Below are 20,071 nucleotides of genomic sequence, written 5' to 3'. Positions count from 1 at the left end.
ATGCAGGGGGGGAAAACTGTCTAGCCAGACAACTCACAGCTACCCTTGGTATTAATGCCATTTGTTAATATGCTCAATGGACAGAGAATTTAGATTTTGGAAACCATGGGTTTGATTAATCTCTAACACAGTTCTGGTGTGTGGCCCATTCACTCTTTCTCTGCCTCAGTTACCCATCTTTAAAATGTAAATTATAGTGACCTACCTTACTTTGCTGTTGTGAGAGCCACTTGGCAGGTTAAAAATGGTGTCTTAATTAACAGCTGCACTGGAGAGTGCCTAATCTCCTACTGTGGAATCAGCTTTTCTCAGCCTAAACTTTTTACAGAAGTGATACAAAGTCCATAGAGAAAGTGGACAAGGCTTAGCAGGATGCCCTGGTTTTCTGTGGTATTTTTTAATTTACTTTAATGCAAAATGTTACATTTTCACACTAAGGCTTTGTGAATAGGACTGGTTCGAACTCCCAAATGTTTCTGCATGTGTATGTACAGTGTTACCCACTTGTAATTTTAAACATATCTCATTCAGGGGATAGAGCTTGGTAGAAGTTCTTGTTAAGCGATAGCATCCATGTATCATTTACAACTAAGTAGAGGAGTTGTGATACATTCCCAGTTACCTTTCATCCCCCTTTCTTACAGCTAGGTAAGGATATTTTTTTCCTTGGGAAGGAAAAGTTTAACCAACTGGGGTTTTATAGGATCCCTGCTGAAAACCCACAGAGTCCTGGTTATGCATTTCATGCCTTGATAGAGACTGGAGGCATCTGACCCTTGTTAGGCGATTTATGGAAACTGGGGCAAAATTAGAAGGGAAGCGTGTTTCATTTTACACACCAATGATCTCTAAAGGTTGTATTTTCACTTAAACATTTTACTATTTTCTCTAGGACGTTTTGACAAGGCATGCGATACTGAAACAGTTACTATTATGTAAACTGACATTTTACCATAAAATTACCCTGAAAAATCACCACTAAATTCTACTTCTAAAGAATTACACATTCAGAAATGCATCAGTTATAAAGCCCAGTCTTGCTTGACTGTTAGTAATTGGTAATAGAATTTTTCTTGGTTCCACACCATGGGAAACCAGAGCACAGGATGGAAGAAAGGGGAGAGCATGAGCAATGGGCTACTTAACCTGGTACCAAACCGTGGCTTAGCATTAAATCTGAACTGACCCCAACGTTGTAATCCCAACTGTGGATAGCCCATTCATGTACTCAGCTCAATGCAGGAGAGAAGAAGCCTCTCACAATACTAATCAGCTTGAGATGGGATGGGGCCTGGTCTGAATAATCCAATAAACAAATTAACTATCAAGAAGTGACAATCAAAAAAATGAAAACACACACTTCTTCCTGGATCCAGCTAAAATGCATAGAAAGATCTGCTGTTGTAGTGACCTGTTGTACTACTGTTCCAATGGATAAAAACAACCCACAACAATAGTTCAAAGGGATGTAACAGCTGCAGCAAGATGTGGTTGTGAGGCCTCTTACAGTTGTGAGGCTTCTTAATCACCAGCTGGGTGGTGTATGCTCTTTTTTTTTTTTCTGAAGTCCAATTAGAATTCTATATACAGTTGTTTCTCAAGCATGGAAAGCAAGACCTATCTGTAGATATGAATGACTGCTTTTTAAATAAAATAGGTATGAACATACCTCATCCCCCACCATATGCTAAGAAGCAGCACTGGAATGATTCAAGAAAGCAATACAGAGCACTACACTGATTCACTTTACTGAGACTATGGTTACAGTATTTTGTCAATGTTGACATGACCTTCTCAGGGAGCCTCATGTCCAATGAATATTCCTTTCTACTGGAAAACAGAATGATATGGCAGTTTTGAAGTGTTACGTGGCATGGAAGACTGTCATTTATTTATTTGATGTACTAGAGTAGTCTTACCATTAGATATTCATTTTCAATATCCAATTCTCTCTTGCAGATTCATGTTTTAGGTAGTCAACTAGTTGCAAAATCTCACAATACATGTACACCATTCCACAGGCTGAGAATACACAGTGTAAGCAGAGCATGTTTGATATTAAATGACCACGGAATCAGGTCCTGTTTGGATCCTCATTCACGTCATGTTAATCCTAAAAGGATAACTATGTTACCTTCCATCCCCTTTCCGGGTAGTGTGTCCATTGCATAAGCTTGTTTTGTATGTGGTTATATATCCTCAAATTATCTACCATGTTATTTATGCATGTACACACGCACGCACACTTTACAGAGCAATTGCTACAACAGTTACACTAACAGTATACTATTATTTTGGTCTTTCCTAATACATGGCACAGCTAATTACTTCAGGTTAGACTCTGTTTTAAAACTCAAGCAAGGCAAATGTTTATGAGTATTGGTTTTAAAAGCAGCAGAAATGTCTGCTGGTTAAGCAGATTAAACCATAAGTAAAACATATTTTAAAAAGCCAAAGAACAGACATACTGGGATGGTTTGCAAGACAGAGGTCCTTTGCTAATGTGGGTTATTTAATCCACAATGAGTTACAGTTGATGCCAGTCATGTGTGGCCCACATTTTGAGTAAGCAGCCTGCAATAGATTATTTTAATATGTCCTGTACACCAAGCCACTGTAGGTCATTCAAGTGTTCAACAATACTCAGATAATCCTACTAATGATCAAGGGTAATGCAAGGTTTGTCAAAGATCCTATAGTGGCCAGATTCACATAACAATGTGCAACCCTCAACTGGGGGGCTCAAGCTGGCACACACCACAGCTCATTGTGAGTTATTTAACCCAAAATAAACAGCTCTATCATGCAAACCTGGTCATTAATACGCTTTAAATTGGGGTGGGTAACCTGTGTGTTTTGGCCAATACCTCCCACCAGTTCTTACCACTGGCTATGTTGGCTAGGGCTGATGGGAGATGTAGGCCAAACATCTGGAGAGCTAAAAGTTGCCCATCCTTGCTTTAAACAAGGCCCCAAGCAAAAGAGGGGAAGTAGTTAAATTAAACATTAAATCTTGAATTTTAATTCTCAAGATGTAAAACACACACACATATAAACACACAGTGAGAAGGAGTAACACAAGACAATGTTCTGCATAAAGCAAGATTTTAGGTAAATGGGAAACAAGATAACATTTTGCACTTTAGCTTTAGGTGGTTCTGTCTGTGTGTGTTTTTCTTGAGGATGAACTGAACTAGATTAATACAGTGAATTCTTCATAACCTGGTTGTATTTTGCATACATATTATTATATTACAATAATAAAAGAAAAGATGGAAATTTGCAGATACATTCTTGGTGCTACAGCTTTTTTTGGCAATGGTATAAAAAGACTACTATTCTTTAGTTAACAACAAGACACATTATTGGCATTGATTTTTGTGATAAAACCAGACACACAGCCGATTCCCAAATCTAGGCACTACGGAGTACTTATTTGAACGTTTAAATGTACATATAGGAGAATTTACACAGCTTCCTATATGAATTACTGATTTGCTGTTCTATGAAGTGAATCAAAATTCATAGAACATCATAGAATCTAGGCATGACTCTGGAGCATTACAGAATAACTATTGGCACATATCCCCGGCAGATACTAAACTTTGATAAAACAAATGCTTAGTCCAATTAAAAGTTTTGTGGAGGAATAGGGAGGATTTTGCACCCTCTGATGGATCAGTAAACAGTCAGCAAATTACAGCTCTATCTTTATTAGCCCAAATGTAGATCAGTTCACCCAATGTATTTTAGGAATGTATTTTTCTCTAGAGTCAACACCCCTATCTTCTACAGTTCTCGCCCTAGAAAAAACCTCTCACATTGCATTCTGTTCTGAAGACAGCTAAGCAATTCCTGCTTAGTAGATTCTGTACCAAACCAGAAGTATCAGAGATGTTTTTGTCTGCCAAAGGAAAGGAAGCAGTGGCTGTTAACAGAGTCTCCCTCTGGCCTTTGCATTTAATCTGCTTGGGCGGTCTGGTACAGATTTGTTCAGATCACACTGCAAATATATCTGTCTCTGCAACTCTCTACTCAGTGCCCTGAATGTTTGCTTCTTCCAGAAAAGGCAGAAAACCAACAGAACACTCTATAACATTGAGGCAACCTATTTTAAATGTACTAAACAAGTTGACTATTACATCATAAAAAGCCAAATAAGTTGCAGCAGGATTCATAATTTGCATGTGATAGAGCATTAGGATAGCAAATAGTACAGACCCTATGCATTCAGCCTTGCAAATATATGTTCAAAAATTATTGGCCTGCTGGTAGCTGGAAGAGAAGTGACAAAGAGCTCTATCTGTCTTGTAGTAGTCCACCTGGTTTCTCTGCTGGGCACAAGGGAGCTTACATATTCAAATTTTCCTCTGCTAGCCCATTTATTCATTTGCATGGAACTCCATGAACTTCCTGGCATTCCTTTCCTGGTCACCAATGGCTACCCAATTGCTGTAAATGTGGACAGTGGAGCTAAAAAATGTGAACTCTGCTGTATGATTACTACTCTGGTTTTATTTTGTTCAGAGAATGTAAATCTCTGCAGAATCACTGAAAGTATAGATTTAGCACTGGGCTGAACTTGCTCATTGACTAGTCACAGACCTGTTTCTGGTGTCTCCAAGTAGATGAGAATTTCCAATAGAGATGCATAGCTGTTAACAACATACATAGTTATTCAATACAAAGGAAAGGACTGAAGAGCAGGCTCTGCTCCTCTCTTTAGAAAGGGCATTCTAATGCAAAATAAGTGTTTAGCTAAAGAAATACAAGACTAACCCTTTTACTTTTTAAACCTACAGTACTCTGAAATAGTGGAGATTTTGTGCATGTGTGTGTAGAGAGCAGAGAGCAGAGAGCAGAGAGGGAGAGAGGTGTATGCTTCTCAGTTAAGGGGTATATGGCTGCTCCTTACCAGACAGGAAGAGGAGCTGAATGAAGAGAGAGTGTCTGGGGCATATTCAGCAAAGATTCAGTACTGCTTTTGTTCTTTTTTTTTTTTCAGGACATCAAAGAGCATCCCTTCCAACTTCCTCCAAATTCTGCCTCAAGGCCCATCAGCCCACAGAGGACACAAAATAACTTTTCATCTCACATCCATGTCAACAGGAGCAAATTTTCCAAAAGTTTGCTTTTTAGTAGGTATAAATGGTACATGGTTTACATAATGTATGTTAAGGCAACCAAAGTGATAGTTCAATCTAACAAGTCTTTATACAGATTGGATAAATTAAGGTCCCCTATAGGAATGATTTCCGATTACTTTCAAACGGACTTAGGTAAGCTACAAATTCACACAGAATTATGCACCATTATATCCTAAATTCAGTTCTGACACGCCAATCATTCACATTATTATGCTAAAGGCCTCACACATACAAATACGCAGTATTTAAGAATTTTAAATACACATTCAAACAATTCTTCTCTACTGCAGCTAAAGCTAGTATCTATGACTTACACTTCTGCACAAAGTTTCTGAATAGTTAACCCATTCATTAGTCAACTATTGTTCCAACAGATGTTAACACCAAATAGTCAGTTCTGGGTTACTGCTACCACATTGGCCTGATACCAACACAAAACCACATAAGTTCCTGAGCATGAATGAAACCCCATTTTTTCCACTGATAAAACTGCCATCAGTGAGCCAATTCCTTTCATTATCTTGCAGCACTCCGTACTTCCTCCAAATCTCCTCTGAAAGGCTGCAAGAACTCCAGAGCAGATTTTCAGGGGTGTGGGCTGCGGGAAGGAGGAGAGTTAGGCAAAATCCCATTGTGTGAAGAGACTTCTCTCAAGTTTTTGCCCAATGGATCTCATCAATAAATTATTCTACTAGACTTTACAAGAATGAACAAAAAAAGAAAAACAAGATCTGCGATATCTTAATCCAAGACTGGAACAGATGAAACAGAGGGTTAACAGCCCCACAGCATACTTAAAGGGAGCAAAAAAACATGACTCCAAGAAAAGGAAAGTTTTTCAGGATTCCAGCCAACAAATGTAGGGAGAACCAAGCGCTGATCTCATTGCCCATTTTTTTTAACCAAACAATTTTAGCAAAATGTCTGTGTTGACTTTATTGCAGCTTTACTGCAAGAACTACTCTGGAGGCAATTCAGGAGATGACAGTACTATTTGTACAGTACTGTCATTAAAGTGGAGGTCATTTCCATGTTCCCACAGGAGTTTGGTGATGAATATTAATCTTAATGCAAATAAGGACTATTCTGCTAACGAAGACAAACTTACACCAATGCCTAATTGTTTCATGCACACAGGTCAGCAATGCTGTTAAGTTTTCGATATCACATTTTACAGGAAAAAACAGCAGCTCCTTTTCTGATCAATAACGGCACAAGTACACAGAGAGGCCTTTGTCTATAAAGAGCACAGGGATTATAAACTACATATGGAAGAAATCAAGAAGCACTACAAATGCATTGACTGAATTAAGTATGCAAGTACTTAAAGCATTAAGCTATTATGTTACAGTGATTAAATGATTTGAGATAAAGCATCAATAAACTAAGTATTACGCTAAATAAACCAGCCTAGATATTTTGTTATGTACTATTCAGTTTATGTCTAGAGACCAATAAAAGTAATGATACTATGTTACTATACAAAAAACAGAAAAGGAACTCAAAATAGCATTAATATAAAATAATCTTATAGAATTCCATGATATAGAACACTCCAGAAAACACAAGACTTGCACATGAAGGCACTGGCTTCACATGCAGAATGCTGGGATTCAGCAAAAGCCTACAGAAAAGAAGCTGTTAAACACAATTGCAACAACTGGCACTATTGCATCTACCACTCTGATTACTTACCAACACTTCCCTGTTCCTGCTCTTCACCTTCAGCGAACATAGTCTGATTTGGTAAGCTATTCCTAGAGCGAGTGACTGATTCTAGTTGTGAAGCCCTTCCCAAAAGAGATAGCTCATCAAGCACCTCTCCCTCTTTGGCCTCTAAGTCAGATTTAGACGTTGTCAGTTGCTTTATGGTATCTGGCATCATTAGATTTGGATCATTTAAGCAAGCTACAGTACCACTGTCCAAGCTTAATACCCTGGTACGATTCTTGGCACTGTTTGCACTGGAAGTCCGTCGTGTTGAATGTTTTTTGCCATTTCCCTCAGAGCCAAAGTGGATTTTGTAAGAGTTTTCCAAGTCTGTGCCCCTCTCTCTTACAATATATTTGGTCTTTAGGGCATTGTACTTTCCTTCAGGAGACTGGCATGAATGGGAGGTGGTGCTGGAAGAGCTATCACTACTGAACTGGTGGGCTGACTGCATGCTTGAGGTCCTGCTCAAGTCACTTTGATCACTTGAGTCCTCCTCATGGCAAAAAACGGCACTGTGGGGTTTGGTACCAGATACACCTCGGAAGGAAATATATTCCTTGTGGCGACTTGTGTCAAAACTGCTAGCTCGTTTTTTCCCTGTCCTCCTCCTGCTGGACTTGTGAGCTGAAGCTGTCCGGTGAATTAAACTACAAGACTTAGGCCGTACATCCCCCTCTTTTTGCTTTCCAACCATTTCCTTACAAGTTCTTGCATCAACCATGGAAGATTTCTCTTTCTGCTCCTCTCTTTTTTCAACAGACTTCCCAGGAGGCTGGTCTGCTTGTGTTGTCAGTTCATTTGCATGAGGATTCTTGTTTGCTTCTTCTGAAGCAGAGGTACTAAGGGCCCTCTGATTGTGCATATCCTCTGATGCATTCAAACCTCCCAGCTCCTGAATGCAGCTGCTGGTGCTCGTTTCTACAGCAGTTCTTTCACTACTAGTCCTTTTGTCAGCAGCAAAGCTACAATCATCAGAATCAACAAAGCAGTCCTTTTTCTTGCTGCTTTTCTTCTCTTCTTTAGATGACTCCTCATGTTCCGACAACACACTTTCTATGTGAGTGGAACTTGTCTGCTCGCTTTTGTAGCTGCTGACAGTACTGATAGTATCACGGTCAGTCCCACTACAATAGCTCTCCATTGAGCCACTACTCCGAGTACTCAGGCTCCTGAGACTATCCACACTTTTGTCTGCTTGTAAGGATTTACTTTTGCTGCTTTTTGTCAGCAGCTGTGGGCTGCTACATTTCAGAATATCATCAAGCTGGAAGACTCCAGAAAGGCAGGAGTTTTCAGCTATAGATTCTTTGGATCCAGAGCGGGGCTTGGAAGCTTCTAATTCACTAACAGTGTCTAGCCCTCGCCTTTGCTGATAAAGGGAAAAGTCATTTAGTGATACATCTGGAAATGCAACAGCTGAACTAGAAGTCCTTGGCACCCCTCGTGGCCTGTGGTCTTTCCGGTAAGAGTGCGAATGCAGAGGTACAAGGGAAGCCATTTCAGTGTCACAAGCATTAGACACAGATGGATCTATGTGATGGCTATTAGGGAGGCACACTTTGTCACTGCTATCCCTTGGCAACTCTTGGGCAGATGACAATGATGGCTGAATGGAGACGAAGGAATCAACGGAAACCAGATGGAAAGTTTTCCGATCAGCTGCCAAATCTGTGTTTAAAAAAGAGAAAGAAATAAAATAAGAAACATTCAAGCAAGTATGCACATTATGCTTTTTGAGTTACCAGTTAGAGCACAGACATGTAAATTTCTACCTGATACAGTGAATATGTGCATTTTGACACAGAATGGCTGCCACAAAGTAAGTTTGATTATGAAGTCCTATTAGAACTAACATGTGCACACATGTGTGCATCTGCTCTAATGACTGCTAAAAAATAACACGCAGGGATAAAGTCCATCACCTTCTTAATTATACATCATGTAAGCAAATTTATTTGAGAGACGTTCAGAATCCATCAATGCAATGCAATAAACAATGGTAACTGAAACAACTGCTGTATGGAATTAAGATTAATGCAGGTGATAAAAGGCCTCTCCAGACATTATATTCAGGAGAGAATTCTCCATCTGCTATCAGACTTGGGATGTCACATGCTCTTTAACTACTCATGGTGAGGAAAAAGCAAATGGACTGCACTTTATTTTAACACAGTATCTCTTCAACCACTTTATCTGAAAATAACTGTTCAAACAAAGCACGGTCCAGTTAATTTGTTACATCTCTTGCAGCAAAGAACAAATAACACCTTGGGATGTAATGCTAGAATAAACCCAAACAGCATGCTGGTTTAAGTGAAGATACCAATTCAACACAATTTTGGGAATAATAATGCTTTCAAAAGCCTGGTGTAATACAATTTTCCCATGAGACAAGTTCCACTGATAGGGCAGGGGGAGTGCTATGCCGATTCCTCCTTGCCTCTGCAGACCACACTGCTATTTCTCCTGTTATTTTAACACTCTGAAGCAGATTTTCAGAGACATGGTGAGGAAAAGTCTTATTCCACACCCCAACTGGATGAGAATCCCTTCTGTGAATGGAAGGAGTCCTTTTATTTCCACATGGGTAAGTTTATATCCAACCCATGATGTTGAATATTTGGGTGGCAAATCATTTTCCATTTTTCTGTGTAACTACGATAGTTTGTTGCATGATCAGGTCTCTTCTCTAGCAAGTTTTCTCTGCACTAGATTGGTGCACAATAAACTTCAATATCTACTGCTATGCAACATGGAAGTCAATTGCAGATATTCACTGGTGAAAACAACACACAATATGCTGACCCCAAGCTTAAAGATTGGAAGCAGAAAGGTGGCACAGAAGAGTGCTTAAAATATAATGCTATTAGAATCAGCATATTATGAAAAAGAACAGAATGACTGGGCACAGAGGGCATGCTTTCACTGAAAAAAAAAAAACGGAACATTTTTGCCATACATATCTATGCACAGACATATACACACTATAAGACTATCTGTGCATCAGCGGAAATTTTGCAGGAAGATTTCCCAACTCTTATTATTGCTTATAGAGGGCAATGTTGTTTTCATTTTTTAAATCTAGATGAAGAAAGGACCCATCAGGAGGAAGTATGGTGTTGCACAGGCACATATATACTCAAATATATACATTGCCAGTTAGTTCTGATGTGTGCATGCACACATAAGTAAATATGTACATTGGTCTTTAGAATGTATGTTTTGTTTTAAGAGCAACATACACAAGTCAACAATTCTTGCTGGTGTAATGTTTTGAAATATTCTGCAAAATGTGGGCATCTTCCTATATCGTGGCATCTGAGAAAATTTTTGAAATTTACTAGACCCAGAGATAATTTACTGTGTATATATGCATGAGGGGGGGAGGGGTTGGTAGTATATAATCTTGTGCCTAGATAACTTTAGAAATTCAGGAGGGATGGATTAAGGAACTGTTCTAGGAGTGGTACCTCTTATAGCTATAGGAGGTTGATCTAAGCATAAACATGTAGGGATGAAGTTAGGTTGTTAAATTGCATCAGGCAGCTGGAATGAACCTAAGACTGTCTCCACTACACCTGAGCAGTGCATAGGTAGAAGTCACCCAGATTTGCTGGCTCTTGTTAGAAGGATATTATCCTGATTCAACCAAAGTACCATATGTAAAACCTTAGCTTAGGGATGAGCAACCAGTAACCTTCTAAACATTGTTGGAATTCTGGTCCCATCATGACTGACCCTTGGCCATGCTGATAGAAGTTGCAGTCAATCATCTGGAAGGTTGCACTTTACCTTAGATAGAGTGGACTGGTCAACAACTGGTCTAAAGGTATAAACCTACATAAGAACACTCTGAAGATGAGCAAGTGTGAGAGGAGCCAAGACCCTATTAGTCTGATCCTGACTTGACTATTGCTGGCTCCTTTCCCAATTAGGACTGGAGGATTGATAATATAATACATTGTTAAACTGCCTGGTGCTAGCTGTGAAAGTGAGCCAAGAGTTGCCACTTGTGTTCTGTGATTTATTGTATAAGACTAAAGCACTGAAACAACATGTAGAAATGTGTTCTCTCTCAAATCAAGGAGTAACTTGATGTCTCTGAGGGCAAGAGAAAATGTTTCACAGGCATCTGTGGGGAATTTTACTTTTGTTAGGTGAGGTGACGTTCTGAGATAGATGTCAAGCTGCCAAGTACAACAGAGCGAACACACCAACTTATTTTGTTTATAAGAAATAACACACAAAGTCAGTCCTGACAGTTGCAATGAATTGGCTTTCTGCTGGTGAGATCCTGCAGAAAGAATTGTGTACATCCAATCATGCATGTTGTATGAATGTCATGCTAAGTATATATGTGCACTGAGCAAAAATGCTGCCGATCTGGAAGTGTGTCAAACATGCCATATGGTTATGTGGGAAGATCTCTTCATCAGGTCTGCTGCAGACAAACTATAAAAACCACCAACGCTTGATTTTAATTCTTTGCTAGCTATGTTCATGAAGACTCATAAACTCTGCAAAGAAATTCATAGAGGAAAACATTGCACAGCTAACAGCCTCTGCGCCAGAAAAATGGAGCACGTATCTGAGAGCCAACTTCCAAGACTTCTAGTTTATTAGGAGGGCTTTGCAGAAATAAATCTGGAGCTCCAACCATCACTCTAAGAATGCTTGCAAAACAGGTTACTTATTAGATTGAATAGGGGCAGCACACAATACAGCTGAACTGCTATTATCACACAAAATCCTAATTTCAAGACCACTGATACCAATTTGACTAAAATGGCATCTCAGTTACCTTAATATATAACAACTTGAACAAGCCATAATTTGCCTTACCTTGTTCTTCACTCCCTTCTTTACAAAGACTAGAACTCTGGCCAAGACTCAGACTGATGTCATCTGAAGTCTTTGCAGTGTCTGTGTCACCTGGATATTAACAGAAATAGAGGACTAGTTTACAAAGCTCTACCTATAAGCCAAACAGAATGCTTCCTCAAGAAGAGTTATTCCTAGCTGAGAAACTTGTTGGATATGGTTTTACTGAAAGAAATTGAATAGCACTATCTAGCCAATGTACCATATGAGTGTAACTCCTTTCCCTTTGTAGCAGTGGAACACTTAGCCCAGCTAAGAGAATTTTATAAAAATATACTCAGAGCACATGAATTTGTGCTGCTCAGTTATGCTGATGCTACTATATTGGTGTAAGTACAAAACTAGGAGGAAAAGAGGATGTGGTAGGCCAGACTGAATGGTGGACATTTAGTCAGTATCGTATCCTCTATTCTAGGAACAGGCCACTTCTTATGCTAACATTTCACAGTGCAAAAAATAAAAATTAGTGCATACCTATTGTTCCCAATTAATCCCCCAGGCTCTCCCTCAACACGGAGCACCAGAGCTTCCCACAAAGAATGTGGAATTTGTGTCTTTGGAGGGGAGGGGAAGCCCTGGACAAAGTGGCTTGGGCAAACTGAGAGGCAACATGGACCATACTCAGTGGCAGCTACCCAGATTAGCACTTTTGTGATGCTATAGGTGGATCTTCCCTAACTTAGCCTCTTAGAAGATGCTGAAAAAGAAACCCCAGGAGCTTAACCTAAAGAATATATAAACTTGTTGCTCATGGGGTCTTCCTTGCTGGACAATACCACAAAAGGTCTGGGGGCTGCATGTGGATTCAGGAAATTGTCTGAAGAAATTATGTCACAAGACAGGCTGCTTGATAAAGCTGTGCATCTTTTCTTATCCAAACTATTGGCTAACAGAAGTCAACTCAGGAGATTTTGTGTCCAGTCCTAAGCAGTATGATTGGACACAAAGGGGTACTAAACAGCAATCAGGCTGGTGGTTCAGCAATATTCACACATTCAGATGTAATTATCAGTATTAAGTGTAACATGAAAACATTGCAATCTTGAGGTGTTTGCTATCTTGCCAAAGACAGGAACAGTGGAACGTAAAGGTCATCAACTGGCTCTAACTGCAAGCTTAATGTCACAGAACACATTAATAAGAAAACCAGGGTTGTGCATAGTCACTGACAAACAGATTACTATTTTCTGTTTTATAAAGACATCTCCTCCAAATTAGTGTAGCATGGCACCTAAGAATAGGAGACTTCCTCGGCAGGAAGTTAGTGAACAAGGAAGTCACCACAGGGAAAAAAGTGAAAAGGAGAACTATAACTCCAGGATATATAGGTAAAAGTTTATGCAGACAGGCTGAAGTAATATTCTATAACTTATTGTAGAGGTATTTTGCCCTTCTTGCTAAGTCTCAAGCGTGCTTCTTTTCCTATAATGTAGCCTTCTCCAACTTAATATGCTCCAGATAGTTTGGACTTCAACTTCCATCAGTCCCAGCCAGCATGGTCAACAGTTAGGAATGCTGGATGCACAAAACATTGGGACAGTGCCGGGTTGAAGAAAGCTAGCCAGCTGGGTAGAATTTTGCCCTGCATCAACTGTACATTGATAGAAACAGCAAAACAGAAAAGCTGCTTGATACCAATTAGTGACTGCTGAGACTACCCAAACATGAATTTAAGATCGAGGTCTTACCTTTAATGGTAGCTGCAGTTCCACGACGAGATAAACTAGATCCAATCTAAAATGGATCAACAAATGAGTTACACATTGCTTTTTTTAACAGGAAAAGCTACTTATTTGCCTAAACTAAGAGCACTGATAAAGCCAACTTAAGTCGCTGATTTCCCTCTTACTTGTAGCAGGGATAGAGAAAATGAAGTTCTTAAAAGTAAGTTTTCCTTGTAAGACAAAAAAAATCTATTATATACCTGCTTGTTTTTACTTTGGATGATAAAAGCACTAATTGTGTTGCCACTTATGCTTCTATTTCAGAAACTAGGTGATTCTTGAAGACTGCAGAGAAAACATTTTTAGGGGAGTGGGACAAATAAAGTAGTTTGCAAGTTATCAAGAGGCCCCTTCAGCAAATTGTTCATTCATTATATTTTTATCCCACCTTTTCTCCTTTCAAGGAATTCAAGGTGGCTTACATAATTCTGCTCCTCCTTGCAATCCTATGCTTACAGCAACAACCCTGTGAAGTACGCTGGGCTGAGAGTCTATGACTGGCCCAAAATCACTCAGTTAGCTCCATGGCTGAGTGGGGACTAGAACACAGATCTTCTGAGGCCCAGTCTCACACTCTTTGCCACTATGTAACACTGGCTCTCAATGCATAAAGTAATTATAATATACGAAAATACATTAATTTTAAGCTATAATCCCATTTCCATTCTTGTAAGTTCACCCTGCTATTGAAATCTGAAGTAGATTACATGTTTCAAAGGACCAAATCACCTCACGATGAAACCAGTCATAAAGAACAGCAATAACAACATTTTTTCCACTGCAGGAATATTTTTTAAGTTAATAAAGAAAAGCATTTTAATTGCATGAATTTTACTGTCTAAATATGCATAAAAACTTGTTCTTGAAGTAAGAGTGGTCCAAAATCTTCAGAGTTGAAATAACCCGCCTATCTGGCAATAAAGAACACTTTAAAAGACTGATTGGGGAACCTCTACTGCCCTAACACAGTAAAGATAAAAGCAAATTTTTCAACAGTTCTTCACTGGAAAAAATAGTCATCATTTAGAGATGTGCAAGGAATACATTTAGGGGGTGAAAAGCTAATGGATTTTCCCAATTTGGCACTCTGAATTCTGTTGTTTCCCCCCACTGCTGGCACTCACCCAACATGCAGATATCTGTTTTCAAAATGGGTTGTGATTTTCCTGAGCTTTTGGGGGCAAAAAAAGGCTTGACTTGACCTGGCTGCCCCACCATCAGAGCCTACACTGTCACATTTTTTAAAAAATCTCACCACAGCTATAATAATAAGTAAGTGAATGTAATAAACTGTACTTGTCAGAACAAATACATTAATGAAAAAAAATCATATTGAACTCATAATATTGGGGAGAAGAAACTAAAAAGGCATAACTGAGCACAAATCATGGGAGAGTCCTGTGCTGGAACAGGAGGTTGGACCTGAATGGTCCCTTCTAAGATTCTATGAGAAGAACTAACTCAAATAACAGACAATAATTAAAAAATGGGACTATTTAATTCTGTAAGTCATGTAACTCTAATGGAAAACCATACTGTCAATGCCAAATTAAATGAAATTGACTATGCCAAGTTCTTTGTAAAACAGGGAATAAAGAAAGCTAACATCAAAGTAATGAGAGGATGAAACCCACGAGGATATTTACCAAGGAAATATGTTGTGCCCAGACATACATAATGGACTTGCAAATATGATAAACATATTTATTAAACCCACTTACACAGACTTAAAGATTCAGACTCCCTTTGAGACCCAATTTGTGTAAAAACTGCTACAAATATTAAGAACTCCGTTCTCAATGTGTGCAACATTTTTGCACACATTTCCAATATCCCATCAAAAACTCCAGATCAAAAACATTCTTGAACTCCTCAAATGAAACTGATTTCCCAGCATTACAAATCCCCATCATCATCATCATAAAAGTGATTGAGGTTTATATCATACCTGATTATTCAACTCTAAACCAGCAAAGGAATTTCGTGAACTACAGCCTACTGGTGGAGTAGCTTCTCGAACAAACTCTGACATTTCAATCCCTCCGCCAGGATCGCTAAAATATGAAGAGTTCTAAGACATTTTAGATATTATCCTGGTTAACTGTGTCAAATTAATTCAAAAAGCACATTTAAGGTAAGCCTTGTTTCAACAGGTAATAATCAGGTCATCTATTGAGTATATACAGAAAAATCAGCTAAGAATATACAGCTGTCAACATAATTGCAGAATTTTTAGTTAATTCCTTCCATACCCAGATAAGATTGTAATACTGCTTATTGTCAAGATATTCCTCAAAAAAATGTAAACAGGGATATCAGACTGGGCAATTCTTAATTCCTTCAAGCAGAATGGATAAACCTGATACACTATGACCTTAGTTACCAAATTACCATAGGAAAAATGGCAGATAAGAATTATTCAAATGGATGGGACAATTAGCAACTTAATTCTAATTTTAGCCCATACAAGTTCTTTTAAAAGCTTCAGACAGAGCTATTCTATGAAATGTAACTTGATGTCAATACAGATTCAAGGAACTTTTTGAACACAGCTTCATTCCATTTCGTTCCATTTCGGCATCCATTTGCAATTTTTGGTAAGAGGTGCACATGAAAATTAATATGTGAAAGCTGAAGATTACTTAGCTTTGGAGACTGGAAAAACAAGCTACCTGAGTATGCAACAATGGCAAAGCTAACTAATTATGTCAACAGAAGACCAGTTAAAGAATTTACTCAAAGATGGAAGGCTTACTATTAACAATTTAAATAATAGTTAAAGAAAATATATTTTTTACAAATGTTTGTAATTCCAAAGCAATGTTATGATCTATAACTGTATAGGCTGGGTAAATATATGACTGAGAATTGAATGGGAAATGAGTCGACAGAGATTTTTATTTATTCTAAATGTGCTTAAAAATGGAGTTGCTTGCTAAATCTTTGAAAAGACTTGACTTCTTTTTTCCTATGTACCCTTCTTCTTTCTATTGTACTTTCTGAAAACAAATAAAACAATTTTTAAAAAGAAAATTAATATGCATACTTCTCCTAATATATACATTTTGGTTGCCTAGAGAAAGCATGCTGCAGCTTGAGCATTCTGGCATGAGTCACACAAGAGGTACAATGGAAAGAGGCTGAACATGGCAGTGAAATGCACAGGGAGATTTGCCACTCAATTTTCATCCTAAATCCCTGTCATATAGATTTCTATAAGAAAGTAACTAGGCCTACAATCATGTTCCACACAGGACAGAAGGCAGTTCTGTCATTTGTGCTGCATACCCACCTCTCTCAAGGAATGCAAAGGAGAGAGAGCCACTTAACATAGGTAAATGTGCCAACTGGAGTTTACAGCACAGTGGCAGATGGGTCAGATTGCACTATACATGCACTAGTCTTGCTGCCCAGGAGCTTCAGGAAATGATGCACCTGGGATGCTCAAGGCATCTCATCATAAATCACTTATTATATAGGACAACTTTGCTCTATGTCCCAAACTAGATGCAATAAGCCAATACGTTATCTTGCTTTGAGTTTAGTACACTAATTTATTGTAACCTTTAGACCATATCAAAAATAAAGTACATATTATGGATGCATAAAAAACAACAACACAGAAGATTCATTACCTAGGTCCATTGCTGTCCTTTCTCCTGGAAGAAGAGTTACCTTGCTGTGTTTTCGCACCTTTGTTCATACGCTCATTGGCATTCCTTTCCACAATTTCACCTTCATCAAGTGCTCTGTGCAGACGGTAGTTTACCATCTTCAGAACAATGAAGAGAGCTGCTATCACTGGGCAGTAGATTGCGACAATCACCATAGAAGAAGGAAGTGCCTTTCAAAAGAGATAAGTGAAGGAGGAGGGAAAAATGAATTGTGGTAATTGACGAAAGCAAGGAAATCAATTATGGCTAGATGTTCAGATCTACATATGATAATGTACATGTGCCTCCTATACTGGATTTTTCTATTTTACTCTATGCGGAGCTTCCCCAAAGGAGATCTGTCTTTAAATATGGGGGGAACGGGGAATACTAGCTCACATTCTAACGTACTTAGCACACCCAATTCCATTCATTCAAAGCACACTTGACTTTCCACTGAAATTGAGGATCTTCTTTGCAACAACATGCAGACAAACATGATACCATTTTTTCTTGTGTCTTTTCATAACAAGAATAATATTTCAGAATATAAGAGTGACATAATTCCATATTCATGTTTCCACACAGTATCACATATTTTGTAATGGAGAGGCTTTTTTTTAAAAAAAAAGGAAACTTAATTTTCTGCCAGTAATAGCACACAAACAAACAAAATTAATTTAAATCAACTGAACACATTGTTACCCATTCCTGCTTTAGGACTGTGAGTTCCTTATTTCTACATTTCAGGTCCTAGAACAGAGATTTCAGGAACATTTCATAGCTTGGAAATATAAAAATAAATCCTTTAGGAATTATGCAGTGGATCTTTCTCTACCCACACCGTTTTTTCTGACCAACAAGTTTTTACACAAAATTGAAAAAAGGAAGACTTTGACCAAACCTTTGCTTTTCAACAAAAAGGCTGCACTGATGCAAGATGTTACTTACTGACTCAGCTTGCTGACAGCTGGTACCAAGACACCAACATTGCTAAGTTCTCAGCAACCATAAGTCCACTACTGTGTCTTCCATTCCAGTATTTTTCCACTATGTGCAATGTTTGTGTATGTGATACTGTTCCCTCAAAGCATTATATGCCAACTGAAGAAAAATATGCACAAAGGCACACTTTATCGCCCTTCCACTTTCATTTACCGGTATTTCCTTGTATCAGAATGTATTTACCCAATTAATACTTCCTGGATGCTATTATTATCCAGATATACTACTTACTTGAATGCTACTATTACACAGATATGCTACTCACCCACCCACACCCTGCCTCCAGTGGGACTCCCAGGGCACTCATGGGTAATCATGCTGTTTTAAAGGAATGGATAGTCAGCTGTAAATAAGTATATTTTACTGTGAGCACCCATTCATTTTGGAACAATTCTCTATAAAGCCTTTAGGTTTTGTTTTACAATCAAGCTTACATCAAGTCTACTGAGTCTAAACTTCATCCAGTTCAGCTATGCCCGATTCAAAATGCCCAAATACCCGAACTGCTGCTTGATCACAGTTATGTAAAGGAGAAAGGATATGCTAGCATCAAGTGCTCCAGACCCTTGATCTTGAACAACCTTCCCCAATGTGGTGCCCACCCAGATATGTTGGGCTACAGTCTTAGCCAGCATTAGCAAAGGTAAGGGATAACAGGAGCTTCAGTCCAAATTATGTGAACTGCACCAGGTTGGCATCTGAGGCTTAGCCTAATGAACATAACGCCACAAACTTCTTCATGCACAGAGATGTCCGACACTGGTCCCTGCAGTTGGCAGGGCCTATGAAATGTCCCTATTGGCCAAACTTTGTATTCATACTAGAAACCTTTGCTTGGTCAACAGAGCAGAAAGTGCTGCCTGACCCCTAATGCCTAACACACTGCAAAGCCCAGACAAATCCTAACATTAAGCATTTTGAAAAGACGGAGCAGTATTCTTAAGAAGCCTTGTAAAAATGCAAACGGGCAAGAATGTGTTAGACATAAGTGGACTTCTGATTTGTGACTGTTAAAAATAGAATTTGCATTGTGCATTCATTTCATATCAATGAATAATAAAAAGGATATTCACAAGAGCATATGAAGAATGACTACACTTTACAAAGGATACATTTTATGTAATGTATTTAATTGGTAACCTCCACCACTATTCTGCTTTCAGAGCAACTACAGATTATTCCTCCTTCATGGATCACTGCCTTGTCATGGCAAAGGGGCTTGCATAGCTCAATGAAACCATGAGCTATGCCATGCAGGGCCACCCAAGACAGACAGGTCATAGCAGAGAGCTCTGACAAAACGTGATCCACTGGAGAAGGAAATGGCAACCCACTCCAGTATCTTTGCCATGAAAACCTCATGGACAGTTCCAAAAAGCAAAAAGATATGACGCCGGAAGATGAGCCCCTCAGGTCGGAAGGTGTCCAATATGCTACTGGGGAAGAGCAGGGGGCTAGTACTAGTAGCGCCAGAAAGAATGAAGCCACTGGGTCAAAGCCGAAAGGACACTCAGTTGCAGATGTACCTGGTGGTGAAAGGAGAGTCCGATGCTGTAAGAGTAGGAAAAGCAGTACTGGGATACAATCTCCAAAATGACAGAATGATCTCAGTTTGAATCCAAGGTAAACCATTCAACATCACAGTAGTCCATGTCTATACACCAACCACTGGTTGCTGAAGAGGTTGAAGTTGACAGGTTCTATGAAGGCCTACAACACCTTGTAGAATTAGCACCAAAAAATTATGTCCTTATCATCATAGGGGATTGGAATGCTAAAGTAGGAAGCCAAAAGATAACTGGAACAACAGGCAAATTTGGCCTTGGAGTACAAAATGAAGCAGGGCACAGGCTGGTAGAATTTTGTCAAGAGAATACGATGGTCATAGCAAACACTCTTTTCCAACAACCCAAGAGACGACTCTACACATGGACATCACCAGACGGTC

The 20,071-nt window shown here is 39.0% G+C and overlaps 1 protein-coding gene across 6 annotated transcripts in view; it reads right to left on the bottom strand.

Moving 5' to 3' along the window:
* Positions 1–20,071, bottom strand: part of PCNX1 (pecanex 1) — a 99,618-nt gene that overhangs the window by 57,906 nt on the left and 21,641 nt on the right. For all 6 annotated transcript variants that reach the window (XM_044437142.1, XM_044437144.1, XM_044437145.1 and 3 more), the window contains exons 2-6: positions 17,101–17,309; positions 15,414–15,519; positions 13,430–13,475; positions 11,703–11,792; positions 6,843–8,528 (exon numbers count right to left, since the gene is read on the bottom strand). In XM_044437142.1, the coding sequence (XP_044293077.1) occupies positions 6,843–8,528; positions 11,703–11,792; positions 13,430–13,475; positions 15,414–15,519; positions 17,101–17,309 (2,137 nt within the window). The remainder of the gene's footprint in view (positions 1–6,842; positions 8,529–11,702; positions 11,793–13,429; positions 13,476–15,413; positions 15,520–17,100; positions 17,310–20,071) is intronic.

The sequence above is a fragment of the Varanus komodoensis genome, unplaced genomic scaffold (assembly GCF_004798865.1).
Source record: "Varanus komodoensis strain SLA01 unplaced genomic scaffold, ASM479886v1 scaffold3, whole genome shotgun sequence".
Taxonomy (NCBI): Eukaryota; Metazoa; Chordata; class Lepidosauria; order Squamata; family Varanidae; genus Varanus; species Varanus komodoensis.
Note: the sequence above shows the minus strand (reverse complement) of the source record. Positions and strands in the feature narration are given on the sequence as shown.